General features: G+C 41.2%; 1 protein-coding gene across 1 annotated transcript; it reads right to left on the bottom strand.

The window, feature by feature from the left end:
* Positions 1-559: 559 nt before the first annotated feature.
* LOC139312889 (vomeronasal type-2 receptor 26-like) lies at positions 560-1,399 on the bottom strand (the record flags this gene model as incomplete). The annotated part of the gene is made up of 1 exon (XM_070938076.1): positions 560-1,399. A coding segment is annotated over one exon (840 nt), but the record flags the coding sequence as incomplete, so codon positions are not given.
* Between the last annotated feature and the right edge of the window lie 18,135 nt (positions 1,400-19,534).

Here is a 19,534-nt window from a genome sequence, read left to right as displayed (position 1 = left end):
AAGGGGGAAAAGTCCTGATATGTCAGGTGATACTGAAGTGACGACATGAGTTTGACATCCCTGATCTAAGGGAAATTCTGCCTGACATTGATGAGGAAGTACAGCAGACCTGGATGCGAACAGGATTTAAACTTTATCACTTCAAAAAGAATTGAATGGTGTAGGGAATTCTATAAAGCCTCAAATATCTAAAGAAAAAACCATGTTTACGTAGCAGCACTAATATTGAACCCATCCATTTAAAATACTAACTTTAAAGATGAACTAAATTAAAAGGAATAAAATGAGAAATTTTTTTACATAAAAATTAACACACCTTTACAAACAAGACTTCCATCAAATCAGAGCATTGGACATAACCGAGGATACTTTGAAAACATGATATACAAAGACTGGAGGATAGTTCCTGATCATAGCTAAATTGTAACCAGTTGCAGCACTTGAAAAGAATTACTTTAATAGACAAGTTTCTACTTCTTGTCAACATTTTTTTTTAAATAAAATCACATTCTAAACATGTCACAAAGACAAATATAAATGAGGCCAATCCTTGCATTAGCTAGAAATTCTTGTTCCTTACTATATTTTCTCTACAATTCAGATCCGGCCTCAGTAGAATAATGTAGCATTTGGGGAAAAAAATACAGGCCAAGAGAGCAGCTCCAGAGGCTAAAATGGACAAGATCTCCACAGCCACCATGGACTTCCCTTTGGTGCTCAGGTAGGTAGGGAGGAAGGAGATCCAAACGCTGCAAAAGACCAGCATGCTAAAAGTAATGAACTTGGCTTCGTTAAAACTATCAGGCAATTTCCTAGCTAGAAATGCCACTGTGAAACTCACAAGGGCCAAAAGTCCTAGGTAAGAGAGAATGCCGTAAAACATTAGAGCTGAGCCTTGTTTACATTCCAAGACAGTCTCTCCAAACAAGGAGTGGAAGTCCAAGTTGGGGAACGGAGGGGAGGTTCCCAGCCAGGAAGCACAAAGAAGGACTTGGACCAGAGGGCAGGATAAAACAATGGAGTTGGTCAGTGGTTTTCCTAAGAGTTTCCTTGTCCTGTTCCCTGGCTTGGTGGCCATGAAGGCCAAAACCACCATGACAGTCTTTGCCAAAACAGCGGAAACTGCAAGAGAAAAGAGAATGGCAAAAGCAGATTGTTGGAAGAGACAGGTGAGCTTCTGTGGTTCACCAATGAAGAGGAAGGAGCAGAGGAAGCAGAGCAGGAGGAAGACCAGGAGGATGTAGGTGAGATCTCGGTTGTTGGCCTTGACAATTGGTGTGTCATGATGTTTATAAAAAATAAGCAGGACTGCAAATGTAATCGCTGAGAGGAAAAGAGCAAGGAAAACTAAGATGTATCCCAGGGTGTCCTGATAGGAAAGGAAGTGGATCTTCTTGGCAATGCATTGGTCCTTGTCCTTGTTGGGATATTGGTCTTCTGGGCAGGGTTCACATTGAGCTGCATCTGAAATCAACAGTCTATTTAAGAATTTCAGGGGCATCTACCATTATCCCTTCTGCAGAGAAGATATGAGTGTTGCCTTTCTGCTATTGTCCTACGCACAAAGGGAGTGAAACCGGCCACTTTGCAATTTTTGGGGAATCAAAAACAGCAAATTGTCTTTTATTTATGATGATCCTGGGGATAGATTATCCAGAGACAAGGATTTGTTCAGTTCCAGCTATCCATTCACTGTGCACTTCCACGAGTAATGTGGCTTTCAGTTTGAGATTGCTGCCTGTTTTTTCCCCTACTTTATAATGGAACACACAGAAAATTGACAGATCCAGAAATGCTGCTGTTTTGTTTGTTTGTACATTATCCCTGCCTTAATCTCTCTGCTTTGTGCTTCAAATGTGTTCATTCAGACTTATTTGATTGCTCCTATTCTATTAAAGAGACATAAATAGATGGATCTCCTCTTTCTCTGGCAGGTCTATTTCCTCAGAGGTTGATAGAGCTGCCGAAAGAATCACACTCTAAATGATATAAATTAATGCTTAACCACATACACCACTTCTTCAAGACAAGATTGGAAGTTGGTTTTACATGTTGGATATTAGAGTAGGAGTAGAATTGCATATTGGGGATTCACAAATTGTGTCCTAAATCTATTCTGCAAGTAATTGCTGAGGATTAGGAAATGTCCTCTGAGGTAGGGCAATTTACTGTAAGGTTCTGCTGAAAAGTAGGAGTGCATATCAATAACAACACAAATGACAACAATAACAAAAAATTGATTTAATGTCTTCTTTGATCCTGGAAGATTTACATTTGATGTCTGCTCTATATCAAGATTGAACTGCTTTTGAAACATTTGAGTCTTATCACTATTCGATTTGCCAAAGAACTGGGAGAGAAGGGTGAGAAAAAGTGCAGATGCTCCAGAGACAGACAGTGAGAGCCAAGAACCTACCAAGGCCACTGCTGAAGGTGTCCAACAAAGAAGTGAACTGTTCTCAAAAGAAAAGGACGATTCATAATTGGACAATGTGAACAACCAGGGGTGGGGAGAAGGAGAAGCTATTGTTTAACCATGTAGGCCTTGCGTGGGAAAAACCAGAGCTGGTTTTGATTCTTTAGTACCGAAATGGTGTATCCAATAATGTTTTGCTTTGGGAATTACAAAGTTCCTGAGAGTGCCTCCTTTTGTTGGGTTCGCTAGTTGGTCCGCTGACACTCTACCTGTCTGATTAGAAATGGTCCCTTCTGGACAAGGGTCACATTGGTAGCAACAAACTGGTTTGCCCTCTGGAACACTTCTCCTCTCTCCTGCATGGCACCTCTTCATGCCACACCTGGCAAACGGCACCTTCTAAAAGAGAAAAGAGAAATGCTTAAGATGGCCTAAGCAATGAACTTGCTGAATTCAGTCTTTTCCCGTTCCTATTTCCCTTCCTTATTCCTACTTCTATGTTCAGATTCTCTTCTAAAAAAATACTTTGCCACTCTCAATCAGAAATCAAGAACAGTCCTGACACATTTATGAATGTGGAAGATTGGAACTGGGATCTCAATCTTCAGAGGAAGGCTTGTGACTGAACTAAAGCATTTCTAAAAGAAAGAACCAGAAATTGAGCATCAATGTTCTATGGAAATCACTGTTGCTTGCTGTAATTGTATTCTGCATTTTAAGCAGATGATGTTCCCAAGCCTAACCCTTTCTGGAATGATATAAATCAGACCTCAAAGCAGATTTTTCACCAAATGACTGCCATAATTTCTAACTCAACTGAATATTTTTCAAATTAGAAAGATGTTCTGCATCTCAAGAAAAGAATGAATCTTTCTATGAACTTACAACATTTCCTTGCAGCTCACCTTTGTCGCCCAGACAATTCCATCAGAGTTAATGGTGAAATCCTGGCCTGGGGGAGCCTCAGGATGTACTTGCCCAACTTTCATGGGGACAAAAGATTGATTGGGGAAGAAAACCCAGTTGAGAAGATCATAACGAGCAGATCCTAGTCCATCTTCTGAGAAGAAGACTTCCTCTCCAGCACTGTTGTTGAACTGCACATTCCTCAAATAGGGAAGAATCTGAAAGAAAGGAGACCTTCAGAAATAGGAGTATTTGGGCTAGAGCTACAAATGAGACATTGTGGCTTCTATCATCACATAATGGACATCGTGAGAAGATGAATTTATATTTGAGAAGCTACTTTCATCTCTTGGTAGCGATCTGAGGAATCAGATGTATTTAACTCTAAAACTAAAAATTATCACTGGGCATGATTTTCAACTCCAATTTGATCAAAACAGAATTTTAGTTCTACAATTTAAATATAATTTTAGGCTTTTTCTCTTGTGAGACTTGGCTACATGCACTTTCCAATAGTTCCTTTGTCCCAAGTTCTTGTTATCTGATAAATGAATGTTTGAAATGAATAAATTATTTCTATCAGAACCATGGGAAATTCTGCTGATTTTCTCGATCATTGATAAAGGCAGCAGAAAGCAGGAACCAGGTTTGATCAACTGGGCCACGTGGAAGGAAGCATCTGACCTGGTTGGTCATGTCACTATTCAGAGAGGTCCAACATTTCAGGCTTTGATGCAGAAAATTCTGATGAGTTTCAGACCAGGAACCCATTAGGACCCCTTTGAATCTTGCTCTGTGCTGTGGTTGTCATAGAAACAGAATCACAGTATTGGAAGGGACATTGGAGGTCTTCTAGTCCAATCCCCTGGTCAAGCAACAGACCCTCTACACTTTTAGACAAGTGGCCATCCTGTCTCTTTTTCAATGACTCCAGAAATGGGGCACCCACAGCTTCTAAAGCTAAACCATTCCTTAAGAAATTTCTCCTTAGTTCTAGTTTGCTTCTCTCCTTGGTTAGTTTCCATCCTTTCTTAATCAGAAGCTGTTTTCACACAACAAGCTGAGTAGCACAACAAATGGTAAACTAAAAAAAGGTGCAGGGTCTCAGATTAACTGGTATGGGAGTATGAAGACATTTAATCAGTAACTGAAGAAATTCATATGGGGAGCTTCCAATTAAAGCATCTGTGGACTGAGTCAAAAGCCACAGAAATTACCTGCCATGATTGGACATCTGAGATCCTCTTTCCAAGCCTCATCATGGTCGGTTGAACTCTGGATCCATACATTGCATGTAAAGCTTGTGCCAGAGCATAAACGGCATTGTAGATATTGTAACTTTCTCCTGTCATTCTTTTTTCAATAGTATAATTGGGCACATTCTCCAGATTCTCCTTTCCTGTGCATTGTTTTTCTCCCTTTGGAGGGATCTTTCCTGATTTATGGAACTTACAGCCAAAGACAAATTCCCACCATGGAGGGAGAAAGACATCTCCTTGGGGGTTCAAGGGGTCTAAAGACAGGAGGAAGTTGGTGAATTCAGAGACATCCCTGGAGTGGTCCCTAAAATGCAAGACTCCATGAAAAATCTTTATATATTGCAATGTGTGTTCAGCTTCTTTCATGCCAAGTTTCCAATGTGAAGTAAAGATATAAACTTTCCGAAATGATACTATTCCAAGTTTTTTAAAAAGAATTTCTGTTCCTATTACAGTGAGAATAACAACTGAGTCTGCAAACAGAATAAACACTTCTGTATTAGACAAGGTGCGGAAATTGAGAATAAATGTCTTCTGAGCAATTTTAATATTATCTAATTCCAGCATTAGAGTGAAGGCCAGGCAGATCTCCTTCTCCTGGAGCATTGGTGTCAGAGTTGAGATAAAATGTTCTCCCCTGTCATCTTCAGGGGCCAGAAGACCAACCCAGTTCCACTGGAAATGCAGGAGCAGCTGGACTAAACCCACATACTGAGGAGATTCCCTGGGATTAATCTGGAAGAAGGAAGGATAAACTCTTCTCTCTCCCTGAGAAAACTCAAAGCCAACACCGAGCTGGAGAAAAAGAGATTCTTTTTTCAAAGACAAAGTAAAAGTTTTGGGTTTTTTTTCATGTTTTATTTATTTTATTTATATAACAGATAAAAATTCAATTTTCATCAAACAGTGTGTAGTCTGGGTACAATTGTTTCTTAAACAGTCATAATCCAAATGTTTACAATAGTATTCTATTGCTCGGTATGCAAATTGCAAGGGGTCTAACAGTGGATCCGTGATGGTTTTCAAGTGGGACAGCAATAGCCTTTCAAAGGTTTCCATTACTACAGATGTTAGAGCAACTGGTCTGTAGTCGTTCAGTTCCTTGATGGAGGGCTTCTTCAGCACTGGGATGATAGTAGAGTGTTTGAAGCAAGAAGGAACATAGCACATCTCTAGTGATTTATTGAATAAACGGGTGAAGATGGGGGCCAATTGGTCAGCACAGACTTTTAAGCAAGAAGGAGTTATCTTGTCTGGGCCTGGAACTTTTCCTGGCTCTTGTCTGTGAAATAGGTCTTGCACTTCCTTTTCTGTGATTACGAGGGGTTGTGAACCCAATGGGATGGGGTCAGTTGTAGGAGGCTTGGCTGTTGTTGGTGTGTCTGAAATGGGAATTGTGGAGATAGGCGACTGTAGTTTCCTTTCAAACCTGCAGTAAAACACATTCAGGTCATCTGCCAGTTGCTGATTTCCTTCAGCCTGGGAAGGAGATTTGCAATATTTTTAAGAGTTTTCCACATGTTTCCTTGTTCATTTGTTGAGAACTGATTCCTTAGCTTTCCAGAATAGCTTCTTTTTGCTGCTCTGATATCCCTTGTTAATACATTTCTGGCCTGATTGTACAGCATTTTATCACCTTTTCTGTAGGCTTCCTCTTTGGAACGACGTAGTTGCTTAAGTTTAGCTGTGAACCAAGGTTTGTTGTTACTGTATATTCGCAAGTTCTTGGTGGGTACACACAGGTCTTCACAGAAGCTGACATATGACGTTACAGTCTCTGTGAGTTCATCTAAGTCTGCAGAGATACTTTCAATTCTTTGTTAAAACCATACATTTTAAAATCTTTCTCGTAACGAGATTGTATCTGCATATGTGGCCACCATTCAATATGCATCCCTTGACTACAAAGAGATTCTTTTTCAAAGACAAAGTAAAAGTTTTATGTTGTCTTTAGTAGTTACCATTGTGTGGCTGATGGCCCTCAGATTGACTCAGTTTGACTGGCAAACTTCACCTTCTTCCCTTCTTAGGCATTTTTATTGGTTGTGGTACGTCACAAGACAAGAGAAGAAACCAACAACCTGATACAGAGAATAAATGGCACTAAAATGATGCCTACCCTTTAATAAAGAGTAATCTAAGGGCGACAAGCTCATTATATGCTCCCACCCCACAAAAAAACTACTTTTAGTTTCATCTTGTATGTTTTGATCTCTGTCTATTCCAATGGAGCTCTCTTACTTGTGGGATGTTAAAGATGCTGAAGATGGAGGCCATCAGTCTTGAGGACTTGGCACTGAGACCACCAATGACGGACAGCAGAGAGTCCTGCAGGTGACATTTGTACCCTGGAACCACTTGGCCTCGTGAGGAGAGCATGGAGAGGCTGTTTAAGGAAATAAATATCTCCCTCTGGAAATGGCGGCAGATGTGGAATCCAAGGGTGATGTTGGGAAGCAGAATAAAATCCTTATTGACCTCGGAGACAGCAAACATCAATGCAAGGAACTGCTGGTAGTTACTGGTGGTGAATCTGTAATGAGAAAAACATTGGAGAACATTACAGGAAAGCTTGTGCATGGCTGTAGAATTTGCTTCACTGTTTGGGGGGACCTTTGAGGACAGAAACTCCCAAATTTCATTGGGTTGGGGTTTTTCCCCCCAAAGGATTTCCCTTGGCTAAACTTTGATGTCTTTGTGAGAAAGGAGAGAAACCTTTTCATAGATATCATGGACTGTTTTATACTCTCTATCATCCCTGCCATATTCACTTTGCTGCAGAGGCTGAAATCCTTTTCATCTGATCCCCTTTCACCATAATTATTTAAGGACTCTCTTGGAGCAGCTTCTTCAGGTGTGGTAAAGATTGCTGAGCACAGGACTACAGTGGGGGTCGCCTCATAGATGTACTGAAGGCCATTATTCATCAGAAATGATGATTCCAACACTGAGAGGGATTTTTGTAATTCCTGAACAGTTTAAGCGTGTTGAGCTTTTATTTGAATTTTCTGCCAGAAGTTACAGTTCAGATTAATATAATTTGACTTCTTCACTAGGCCAGTACAGCTTCCCTCTTCATTTTTTGCTGTTTATCATCTTCCTGATGAAGAGATTGAGAATTCCAGCCTATTTGAAGAGCTTCCTAATTTATCAAGAAAGGCACAAAATATGCACTACACCAGGACAGTTCAAAACACTAGAAATATTTTTTGAAAAAAGTCCCTGAATGTAAAGCAAAGAAACAATTTATCTCCATGTTTCCCCTTCAGCTGAAACTTACCCAATTATTAAAACAAGTTTCACTGTATTAAAGTCTATGACAGGAGACTCGTTAATGATTCCCAAGGGCAAATTCCCACCAATAATGAGATCACCAGGCCTGTAGTAGCTTCCATCTAATATGATATAATCCCTTAACACACACGTGGTTTGCAGCCTCTTTGCTGTAGTTGGAGCCAGTGGCCAGAAGAGCATCAGCATCAGAAGTAGCATAACTCCTGCCCAGTCTTTCTTCACACACATATGGTTTGCAGCCATTTCAGAGAAGTTGGAGATAGGAGATGGAAGGGCATCAGCAGTAGCATCACTCCTGCCCCATCTTTCTTGTCTTCTTCCCTCCTAGAACAGAAAAGAAACTTTGTGCAGAAACTGATATGAAGGTTGCTCCTGAAATCTCACTGGAACATTAGTACAGCAGACACCACCTGTGGCACCTGGATGGCACCAGGATAAATTTATAGCAACAATGCTTCATCTTACCTGTGTTTGGGCCATGAGCATAGAGGAAACAAAGGCATTCAAGTCTCCTGAAACCCAGGAATTAGCTCTTTGCAAGGCAGCCTAAGGTGACATCTTCTGCCCCCATCTGAAGAACTCAGAGATATTTTTTTTAAAGCAGGGTTTATTTTGTAAGATTTTGTATAGAGAAATCCATAGGGGACATGCTATGAATTACTGTACTTCTGATAATTGCAAGGAAAAGCAATTGTTCTACCTATGGAGCAATAGCTTCTCATTCACCAGAATGGAAAAACATGTTTACATGTCTTGTAATGCACAGAGTAGATGGAGTCATGCTGAAGTTGTGAATCTGACCTCCATGAAACTGACCCCCTGGAAAGAAGATGGAGTTTGGCCTGGGCCATAGTTGGTCAGCTAGTGTGAAAGTCATGGGGTTTGGTGGCATACAACTATCAGTTGTACCCTTGTAACTGTGAGCAGTCATGCCAATGCTTGGATGGAAGAACCATTTTTTTTAATAACCACATGGCAGTGGATGAAATTAGAAACTGGGATAACCAAGGATGGGTATATAGTGTTAGGTGAGTCTCTCCTTCACCTGAAGGTGGTTCCATTCAGTGTTGGTTGCAGGATTGAGACTGAGCCAAATCCATTGACTTTCAGGATCCATCTGGAAAGCCTTTTCAGTTTGAGGTCAGGTATCATTTGTATGCTGATAATATTCAGTTGTACAACCACCAATTGACCAAGCGGTGCTATGAAGGTTTTGCCCTCGTGCATGAAGGCTGGATGGGAAGGGAGAGTCTCGGTTTGAATCCTAGCAAAAACAGGGAGCTGTGCACGATTGGTTCTCCCAGAAGTGGAATTTTTCATCTTTGGTTCATCATGACATTGAACTGTAATGCTTAGGACTCTTCTTCACTCTAGGATCTTCCTGGACTAATAGTTTCTGCTCAAGGAGCAGAATGGTACCTATCTCAAGAAAGAAGTGTGCCTGCTTGGAGAATAAGTCTCCGCTTAGTGGGGGCCAAAAGCAGGTATACTAAGCAGGTATATACAGAAGTATGAAGGCTATTGCTTAACGCATTGTAAGCTGCCCTGAGTCTCCGGAGAAGGACAGCATATAAATCGAACCAATAAATAAATAACAAATAAATCACAGTGCAGATCATGGCTAAATTCTGGAGGGAGTTCCTGCGGTCCATTAGGTCATCCCAAGGCCTTAGCTTGGTCTTTCATCTGAGCACCAATGGGAGGGTAGAGAGACTGAATGCCATGGTAGAACAATACCTGAGGTGTTACGTGAACTACCAGCAGTCCAATTAGGCAGACTTCTTGCCATTCGCTGAGGTCGGGTACAATAATGCTGCTCACAGTAGCACGGAACTAACCCCTTTCAAGGTAGTAAGTGGTATAGGCTTCGTCCCAATGCCAGAATACCCAAGGGATCCCCTTTCTTCAATCAGCCTGACGGATTGGCTGTCAAAGTTCTGACCAATGCCTAATAAGAGCAGGAGCCTCAAGCAAAGTTTCAAGGAAAATCCAGTTGTTTATTAGGTGCATCATGTCAGCACGGACCAAATGAAGCCAGTTTCACTCAATTTATGTCTTGCCTCTGACCCTGTTTCCCCCTCCCCCCAAGGTGTGTCATCAGTCACAGTCCCCAAAGAATCAATTTTGTGGGTCGTAGAAGTCACTCCCTCTGGTCATTACTGGTTTCTATGGCGATGGCCTTGACTTTGGCCAGCTAGGTCTTTGTAAATGTTCTGTCAGGTGCAAAACATTTGGATCAGACATGAACTTCCAACTAGACTGATTAATTTCTCATCATACAAGCAGTAACTTTCTCAATTAATGTTTAGCACTAAGGGTTAATGGAATTCATGAGGGATTGGATTTAGTTTATTTGTGGCTATGTAGAGACTTTAGGCTGATTCCTCTTTTAACTCCATGCCCAGGTTCTGCCACTCCTCCAATAGGCTAAGTTTGTTAAACAGAACGAAATTGAGCAGTGGAGAGTCAACTTGCATGAGAGCAACAGAGGTGATGGAGGCAAGAGGGGTGGAAGAGTGGAGGCAGAAAGTCAGGAATTCTTGGGAACAAAGCTACAGTTGAGAAATACCCAGCATGAATTCACCCTTGAAAGATGGGTGTGTTCACCCACCTATGAAGGATTACTTGGTTTGGCTAATATTCAAGAAACAATTCCTGGGTCCTACCCTACTGGACAATTTTAGTGGAACTTTGATAAATCTTGATTTCTGTGAAAGTTCAGGCCTTTAATGGGATGGAAATGGCATGAGTTGCACTTTTAGATGAACTTTGGAAGGAGCAGGGTGAGGCCAGTGCATCCATTCTGACTCAATATGACCTCTTGGTGGTCTATAATGTCATCAACCATCAAACACAGCTGCATGGCACAATTACAGAAGTGCTCACTATTTTCTACGTGACCATAATTAAATGGGATCAGTGGTGGCTGCTTTGAAAATCATGTCGGAAGTGTTTGCCAAGTGAAACTGTTGCAAGAATTATGACTTCAGTTTTTGTATGCTTTACAAACATTCAAATGTTGTCAATGTGATAAGTTGCAAAGTTACTTTTTCATCATCATTGCTCAAGAAGAACCAATGGTAATGTTTTTGTGACTATTACGACTGCTTAATCCTTCAGGCCCCCTCCATCCAAAACCCACTGTGGAATGAAATGCAGGACAGAAAACCAATAATCAAATCTCATTGGAAAACAAACCACTGCCACAATCTAAACCTGAGCTGTGACCATTCTCTACTGTTTCATGCTGCAATGTTCTTGCATTAGGGCTACCCTTGAAGACCCCTTGAAAACTGCAGCTGGTCCAAAATGAAGCCCACAATATTGGACCCTTCTAGGTTCACCCATTTCAGACTTCCGTAGCATAAGTTGCAGTGGCCCCCAGTTTCCTCCAAGGCACCATTCAAGGTGCCGGTTATCACTTTTAAATAACTGCATGTCACAGGATTGGGTGATTGACAGATGCCTCCTGACTTAAATTACAAAGCTGGGATGACTCTCATGCCCTGGATGATGTTGCTAGTAACATGTACTCATTAAGGAAATTAGATTGTGATCCTGGGTCGAATTATTCCTCTGCAGACTCTCTCTGCACAAAGATCTCATAGACCACCTTCGTTCACCAAGGATGTCCAAGAGATGAAATGTCAAGAGAGGTTATTAATATACTCCAAACAGTTATGACATACTTTGCTCATCCATCTCAGGAAACTTCTGCCTGACATTGACAAGGAAGTATAGCAGATCTGGATGTGAGAGAGATTCAAACTCCACCATTTCAAAAATCATTGAATAGTGGTAGGTAATTCTATAATGCCTCAGTTATCTAAGGAAACAACCATATTTGCTTAAAAACACGAATACTGAGCACATCCCTTTAAAATACTAACTTAAAAATGAACTAAATTAAAAGGAATAAAATGAGAAAATTCCCTCCTTGTAATAATAAACACATCTTTATGAACAAGCTTCCCATCAAATCAGGGCACTGGACATCACTGAGGACACTTTGAAAACATGATCAACAAAGACTGGATGATCATTGCTGACCACAGGTAAATTGTCATGTAAGGTCCTGCCTTGCCAGTCTTCTCAAGAAAGAAGAACTCTTGAAACAATTATCATTTGAAAGGGAACTTTTATTGAAAGACGGTGATAGCAAAGGAGATATAGGCAGGAACTGAAGTTTCCCACTCAAAGTGTTAGGCTAAGCCGCTACAAGCAAAGCCCCTCCCAATGTCCAGTTCAACATTGACCCAATCCCAAAGTGCAAAGATGTTTTGAGAACCTCAGGTACAGATGGTGATAACTGTAAATTCCCAGGTGCTTCAATTTCACTTTCTCTAGTGGTGAGATAAAGCAGATGGCTCAAAGTGCATTTCTTTCCCCCTCCCTATTTCCCACAAGGTACAGCAAAGCAAAGTAAATTAAACCCTGCACAAGGAATCTCACACAAGCCTCCCCCTCCCGGCAGAATGGTAGTGTCCCAATAGAGATCTATGAGACCTGACATGTAACCAGTTGTAGAAGTTGATAAGCAATTCTTTAATGGACAAGTTCCTCCTTCTTGTCAACCGTTTTTTTAAAAAAAATCAGATTCTAAATATAAATGAGGCCAATCTTTGCATTACTTAGAAATTCTTGTTTCTTACTATATTTTCTCTACAATTCAGATCCGGCCTCAGTAGAATAATGTAGCATTTGGGAAAAAAGATACAAGCCAAGAGAGCAGCTCCAGAGGCCAAAATGGAGAAGATCTCCACGGCCACCATGGACTTCCCTTTGGTGCTCAGGTAGGTGGGGAGGAAGGTGATCCAAACACTGCAAAAGACCAGCATGCTAAAAGTAATGAACTTGGCTTCATTAAAACTATCAGGCAATTTCCTAGCTAGAAATGCCACTGTGAAACTGATGAAGGCCAAAAAAGCTAGGTAGGCAAGCACAGTGTAAAACATCAAAGCTGAGCCTTCCTTACATTCCAAGATGATCTCTCCAAACTGGGAGTGAAAGTCACAGCTGGGAAACGGAGGAGAGGTTATCAGCCAGGTGACACAAAGAAGGGCTTGGATCAAGGGACAGGCTATAACAATGGAGTTGGTCAGTGGTTTTCCTAAGAGTTTCCTTGTCTTGTTCCCTGGTTTGGTAGCCATGAAGGCAAGAACTACCATGACAGTTTTTGCCAACACAGCAGAAACTGCCAGGGAAAAGAGAATGGCAAAGGCAGATTGTCGTATAAGACAAGTGATCTTCCCTGGTTGACCAATGAAGAGGAAGGAGCAGAGGAAGCAGAGCAGGAGGGAGACCAGGAGAATGTAGGTAAGATCTCGGTTGTTGGCCTTGACAATCGGTGTGTCATGATGTTTATAGAAAATCACCAGGACTGCAGATGTGGTCACAGAGAGTAAAAGAGCAAGAAAAACTAAAATGTATCCCAGGGTGTCTTGATAGGCAAGGAAGTGGATCTTCTTGGCAATGCATTGGTCCTTGTCCTTGTTGGGAAATTGGTCTTCTGGGCAGGGTTCACAGTGAGCTGCATCTGAAATCAAGAGTGTTTGGCTAAGAATTTTAAGGGTATCTGCCATATGCATTATCCCTCCTACGGAGGTGATATGACTTCCTCTTTCTGCTGTTGACCTGTCTACAAAGGGAATGATGAAAGGACTCCCTGTACAATTTATGGTACATCAAAAAGGGCAAATCATCCTCCATTTATGATGATCCTGGGGAGAGATTAGCAAGAGGCAATTTGTTCAGATCCAGCTATACATTGACTGTGCACTTCCATGAGTAATGTGGCTGTCAGTTTGAGATTCCTGCCTGTTTTTTCTCCTATTTTCTAATGGAACCCACAGAAGAACAATATATCTGTTATCCAGAAAGGCTGCTGTTTTGTTTGTGAGTACATTAGCCCTGCCTTAACCTCTCTGGTTTGTACTTCAAATTTTTTCATTCAGACTTTTTCTGCTCCCTCCTGCTCTATCCAAGAGACATAGATAGATGAATGTCCTCTTTCCCTGGCAGGTCTATTTTCTCAGAGGGTGATAGTGCTGACAGAAGGAACATATTCTGAATAATAAAAATTAAAGCTTGGACCACACACCCCACTTCCTCAGGAAAGATTGGAAGGCGGTTTTCCAATTGGATGTTAGAGTAGCAGTGGAAATCCTAGTTGGAGATTCATAAATTCTGCCCTAAAGCTATCCTGCATGGAACTGCTGAGGATCGGGAAAGGTGCCTCTGGGGCCGGGGTAGTTTAGATCTATAAACTGAAAGGTTTTGCTGAAAGATATGATTTTATGTCAATCTTATCAAAAATGACACAATAACAAAAGATGACTTAATGAATGTCTTCTTTGATCCTGGAAGATCTACTTTTGAAGTCTTGTCTACCTGTCTGATTAGAAAAGGTCCCTTCCGGACAAGCCTCACACTGGTAGCAGCAAACCTGCTCACCCTCTGGAACTCTTCTCCTCTCTCCTGCATGGCATCTCCTGATGCCACACCTGGCAAAGGGCACCTTCTGAAAGAGAAAAGAGAAATACTTGGGATGACCTAAGCCAGTGGTTCTCAACCTTCCTAATGCCGCGACCCTTTAATACAGTTCCTCATGTTGTGGTGACCCCCAACCAGGGGTGGGTTCTAAATTTTTTTTACTACCAGTTCTGTGGGCGTGGCTTATTTTGTGGGTGTGGCTTGGAGGTCATGTGACTGGGTGGGCGTGGCTAGCTGGTCATGTGACCAGGTGGCCATGGCTATGTGTATAGGGACTACTCAGAGGGCTGAAAAAAGTCATTTTTGACAGGTCCTCGCACTTTTGACTGGTCCTCACACTTATGACCATCCTCACATTTATGCCTGTGCAGCATTCTTAACAACCATGTTACTCATTTCACAACTGCTTCTCTTCAACATGGTAACAAGATAGGGCAAAAACGTAAAATGTGAGGACAGTCGTAAGTTCGAGGACTGGTCAAAAGTGCGAGGACCAGTCAAAAATAACTTTTTCAGCCCTCTGAGTAGTCCATATGCATAAAAGGATACAGCAATAGAGAGGGATGAAGGAAGGGAAGGGAAATTAGAGTAGGAGTGAGGGTAAGAGAGGGAGGAAGAGAGGAGGAGAAGGAGAAAGGAAGAGGAAGTAGGGAGAAGAAGAAGGGGGGGAAGAGAAAGTAAGAAGGAAAGAAAAGACAGAGGTGGTAGGTTTGAGGAGAAAGATTGCTGTACAATAAAAAAGATGAAAGGGAAGAAAGCCAACCCCAAACAAATATAAAGATATTAAGATAAAGAATGAATTGTTAAACTTTAAAGAATAAAAGAGAACAAATAGGAATAAATAGCAATAATTAGAAACACACATACAAACATACAATGTATTTTCTTTGAACAGAGTATTTGGTCGGTCCACAAATTTAAACAGTTGTAGGAGGTTAGCACCCACCCCTTTCCTAGAAGAATGAAATATTTTGGGAAATATTAAAAAGGCAGAATATTATATTTCCCTGGATGAGAAATGGAGAAGCATATTTTACAGACAAAGCAGCTCCCACCTTCCTGCTCCCCACCCTTTGTTAATGGGCCAGAGGCAGAAAGTCAATCCTTTGTCAAAGGACATTTGCAACACAATAGCAACAGAAACTAACACAATGGGCCCCATCAAGCCACGTGATCCTGTCCACCATTAAAACATCTTTCCAAACAGTCTTCATGTTTCCAGTGTCTTTTTCTCCACTTGGAGCAGAACCCAGAAGGATATTTCTTCCAACACAGTATTTAGTCATTTCAATTAAATTTACAATTTCTATATTTCTTTTTTACCATATTTATTCCTCATCTATTTTTTAAAAAAACCAATATTACCCTTCATCCTCATCTCTAATCTTAATCAAATTCAATTTTTCCCTTCTATTCTATATTATACCCCTTCGCATTGTCATCTATTTTCATATCCATCCTCACATTGGTTAATTATGTAATACAGTTGTTTAATACAAATTCAACATTTTAATATAAATCAATTAGTTATATAACTATTTTTTTGTATATTAATCAATATGAACATGAATATTCCAATTATTTCCATGCAATCCAATTTCTTACAAATCAATTAATTATATTTACCAATAATAATAAACCAAATAATTTCCCCCATATATTCCTCCAAACCACAACTTAACCGTTTCTGCTTTCAACACAATATACAATTAATAGTATCTCAATTGTTACAATTCCCTAGTTAAATAGAGCTTTTTTTCTTTTGTGTTTTAAAATCTTGAACCTCCTCTTGCCCTAAATTTCCCATTGTTTGCAGTTTTGTACCTACTTTTTTGGTGAGGAAAAAGAAAAAGAAATCTCTCTGCCTCATTTTGTCATGTTGCAGCTAAGACCCTGCTTTCACTTTCTCTTTCTCTTTTCAGCATAGCTAGGGGAAAAAAAACTTGCTCCAGGAATTTACCTCTTTGCAGCTAGCTCTTTGAAGCCCCACGGCAAGAATTTAAAGTTTTTTTTCCCTCTAGCCATCAGCTGGGACTCCGGGGGCAGCAATAGATTGGGAGTGGGTGGGGTAAGCAAACGGCGACCGGGCAATCCAACATAGGCAGAGGGTGAGGGTGAGTGAAGGCGTGGGGGGGGGTGAGAGAGGGCTTTGGCGACCCCTGTGAAATGGCCGTTCGACCCCTAAAGGGGTCGCGACCCCCAGGTTGAGAACCGCTGACCTAAGCAATAAACTGCATTCATTGTTTTCCCCATTCCTATTTCCCTTTCTTCTTCCTACTTCTATGTTCAGATTCTCTTCTAAAGAAATAGATTGCCACCATCTATCAGAAATCAAGAACAGCCCTGAGGTAATCAGGCCAGTGACATTCCTGACACACCCATGGACTTGGGAGATTGGATCTGGAATCTCAGCCTGTAGTGGAAAGTTGATGATGGGACGAGAGCATTTCTAAAATAAAGAACCATGAGGATACAACTGAGCATAACTGATCCATAGACATCACTGTTGGTTGCTCTAATTGGATCCTGTGTTTCAAGCAGATGTTGTTCCCAAGCCTAACCCTTTGTGGAATGACACAAATCAGACCTCAAATGTGTTACACGCAAAGCAGATTTTTCACCAAATGACTGCTGCGATTTCTGACTCAATTGATTATTTTTCAAGTTAGGAAGATGTTCTGCATCTCAGGAAGAGAAGAGAAGAGAAGAGAAGAGAAGAGAAGAGAAGAGAAGAGAAGAGAAGAGAAGAGAAGAGAAGAGAAGAGAAGAGAAGAGAAGAGAAGGGAAGGGAAGGGAAGGGAAGGGAAGGGAAGGGAAGAGAATGGATTGCAGAAAATATGACTTCAGTAGCAGGGTTGGCAATGCCTTGAATGCACTACCTGACTCTCTAGTTTCTTCCCCAAATCCCCAAAACTTTAACCTTAGACTGTCTACTGTAGACCTTACGCCATTCCTAAGAGGTCTGTAAGGGGCGTGAATAAGTGCACCAGCATGTCTACCATCCCTGTCTTAATGTTTTCTTTTATTCATATCCTTTTCATGCATTTATAATTATGTTTACACTTGTATCTGTCATAAAATTTATGCTTGATGAAATAAATAAATAAATAAAATGGAATGAATCTTTTCCTGAACTTACAACGGTTCAAGGTGTTGGTTACCACCTTTAACGCGCTCCATGGCTTAGGGCCCGGATACCTACGGGATCGCCTTCTGCCACCAATAGCCTCCCACCGACCAACACGCTCCCACAGAGAGGGGCTCCTCAGGGTGCCATTGGCTAAACAATGTAGGCTGGCGACCCCCAGGGGGAGAGCCTTCTCTGTGGGGGCACCCGCCCTCTGGAATGAACTACCCTCTGGAATACGTATGATTCCCGATCTCCGTACCTTTCGCCGGTCCCTTAAGACCCTGCTATTTCAACAGGCTGGCCTGGCTGAATAAGAATCTGGATGGGGTATTTTAAATTATGGGTTTTTAAATTGACAGGCCAAATTTATTTAATCTTGTTTTAAATTGGTTTTTAAATTTTGTATGGTTCATTGTTTTATCATGGCTGTACACCGCCCTGAGTCCTTCGGGAGAAGGGCGGTATAAAAATCTAATAAACTAAACTAAACATTTCCTTGCAGCTCACCTTTGTGGCCCAGACAATTCTATCAGAGTTAATGGTGAAATCCTGGCCTTTGGGAGCCTCAGGATTTACTTGCCCAACCTTATTGGGGACAAAAGATTGATTGGGGAAGAAAACCCAGTTGAGAAGATCATAACGAGCAGATCCCAGTCCATCTTCTGAGAAGGAGACTTCCTCTCCAGCACTGTTGTTGAACTCCACATTCCTCAAATAGGCAAGAATCTGGAAGAAAGGAGAGCTTCAGAAATCGGAGTATTTGGGCTAGAGCTACAAATGGGACATCATGGCTTCTATCATCACATAATGGCCATCTTGAGAAGATGAATTTATATTTGAGAAGCTATTTCCATCTCTTGATGGCGATCTGAGGAATCAGGTGTATTTAACTCTGAAACTAAAAGTTTCCCCTTTATCACTGGGCATGATTTTCAACTCCAATTTGATCAAAACAGAATTTTAGTTCCACAATTTAAATTTAAATTTAGGCTTTTCCTCTTGTGAGACTTGGCTCTATGCACTTTCCAATAGTTTGTTTGTCCCAAGTTCTTGCTATCTGATAAATGAATGTTTGAAATGAATAAATTATTTCTATCAGAACCATGGAAAATTCTGCTGATTTTCTCTAGCTCATTGACAAAGGCAGCAGAATGCAGGAACCAGGTTTGATCTAATGGGCCATGTGGAAGGAAGCATCTGACCTTGTTGGATCCTTATCCTACGATTGGGTAGATAATATATAGAAAACTATGTTCTGTAACTTTAACTGCTCCAAATATGACTAATTGGCTGTGCTAAGCAGACATATAAAGGAAGGCAGGAAGTTCGTTCATTCCTGTTCCTGCTCCTGCTCCTGCTATTAGAAGGTTGAACTGCTTGAAGGAACTGTGTCTGTGTTTGAAGAGAACTGGAATTGTAAGCAAACTATGTTTTTGTGTTGAACCATGATTGTTTGAAGAAGTTGTTTTGAGAAGCCAAGGTTGTTTCTTACTACAAGTAAAGACTGTTTATTTTTCTTTAAACGTTCAGAGTCTGTGACTATCTGTGTGTTTTGCTAAGCATCGTATCTATTCGCTGTCTGGTCCGTTGCACTACTTTGCAGAAGGCAGTTTTACCCTCAACAGACCTGGTTGGACACTTCACTATCCAGAGAGGTCCAACATTTTAGCCTTTGATGTAGAAAATTCTGGTGAATTTCAGACCAGGAGTCCATTAGGACCACTTTGAATCTTGCTCTGTGCTGTGGTTGTCATAGAAACAGAATCACAGTATTGGAAGGGACATTGGAGGTCGTCTAGTCCAACCCCCTGCTCAAGCAACAGACCCTCTACAGTTTTATACAAGTGGCTATCCTGTCTCTTCTTCAATGGGGCACCGATGACCTCTAAAGGTAAACCCTTCCTTAAGAAATTTCTCCTAAGTTCTAGGTTGCTTCTCTCCTTGGTTAGTTTCCATCCATTCTTAGTGAGAAGCTGTTTTCACACAGCAAGCTGAGTAGCACAACAAAGGGTAAACTAAAAAAGGGGGGCAGGGTCT

This window comes from Pituophis catenifer, unplaced genomic scaffold, assembly GCF_029215685.1.
Source record: "Pituophis catenifer annectens isolate HBS135680 unplaced genomic scaffold, rPitCat1.0.hap2 SCAF_1, whole genome shotgun sequence".
In the NCBI taxonomy this organism is placed as follows: domain Eukaryota; kingdom Metazoa; phylum Chordata; class Lepidosauria; order Squamata; family Colubridae; genus Pituophis; species Pituophis catenifer.
The sequence above is the reverse complement of the archived record's forward strand: the minus strand, read 5'-3'. Positions and strand labels throughout refer to the sequence as shown.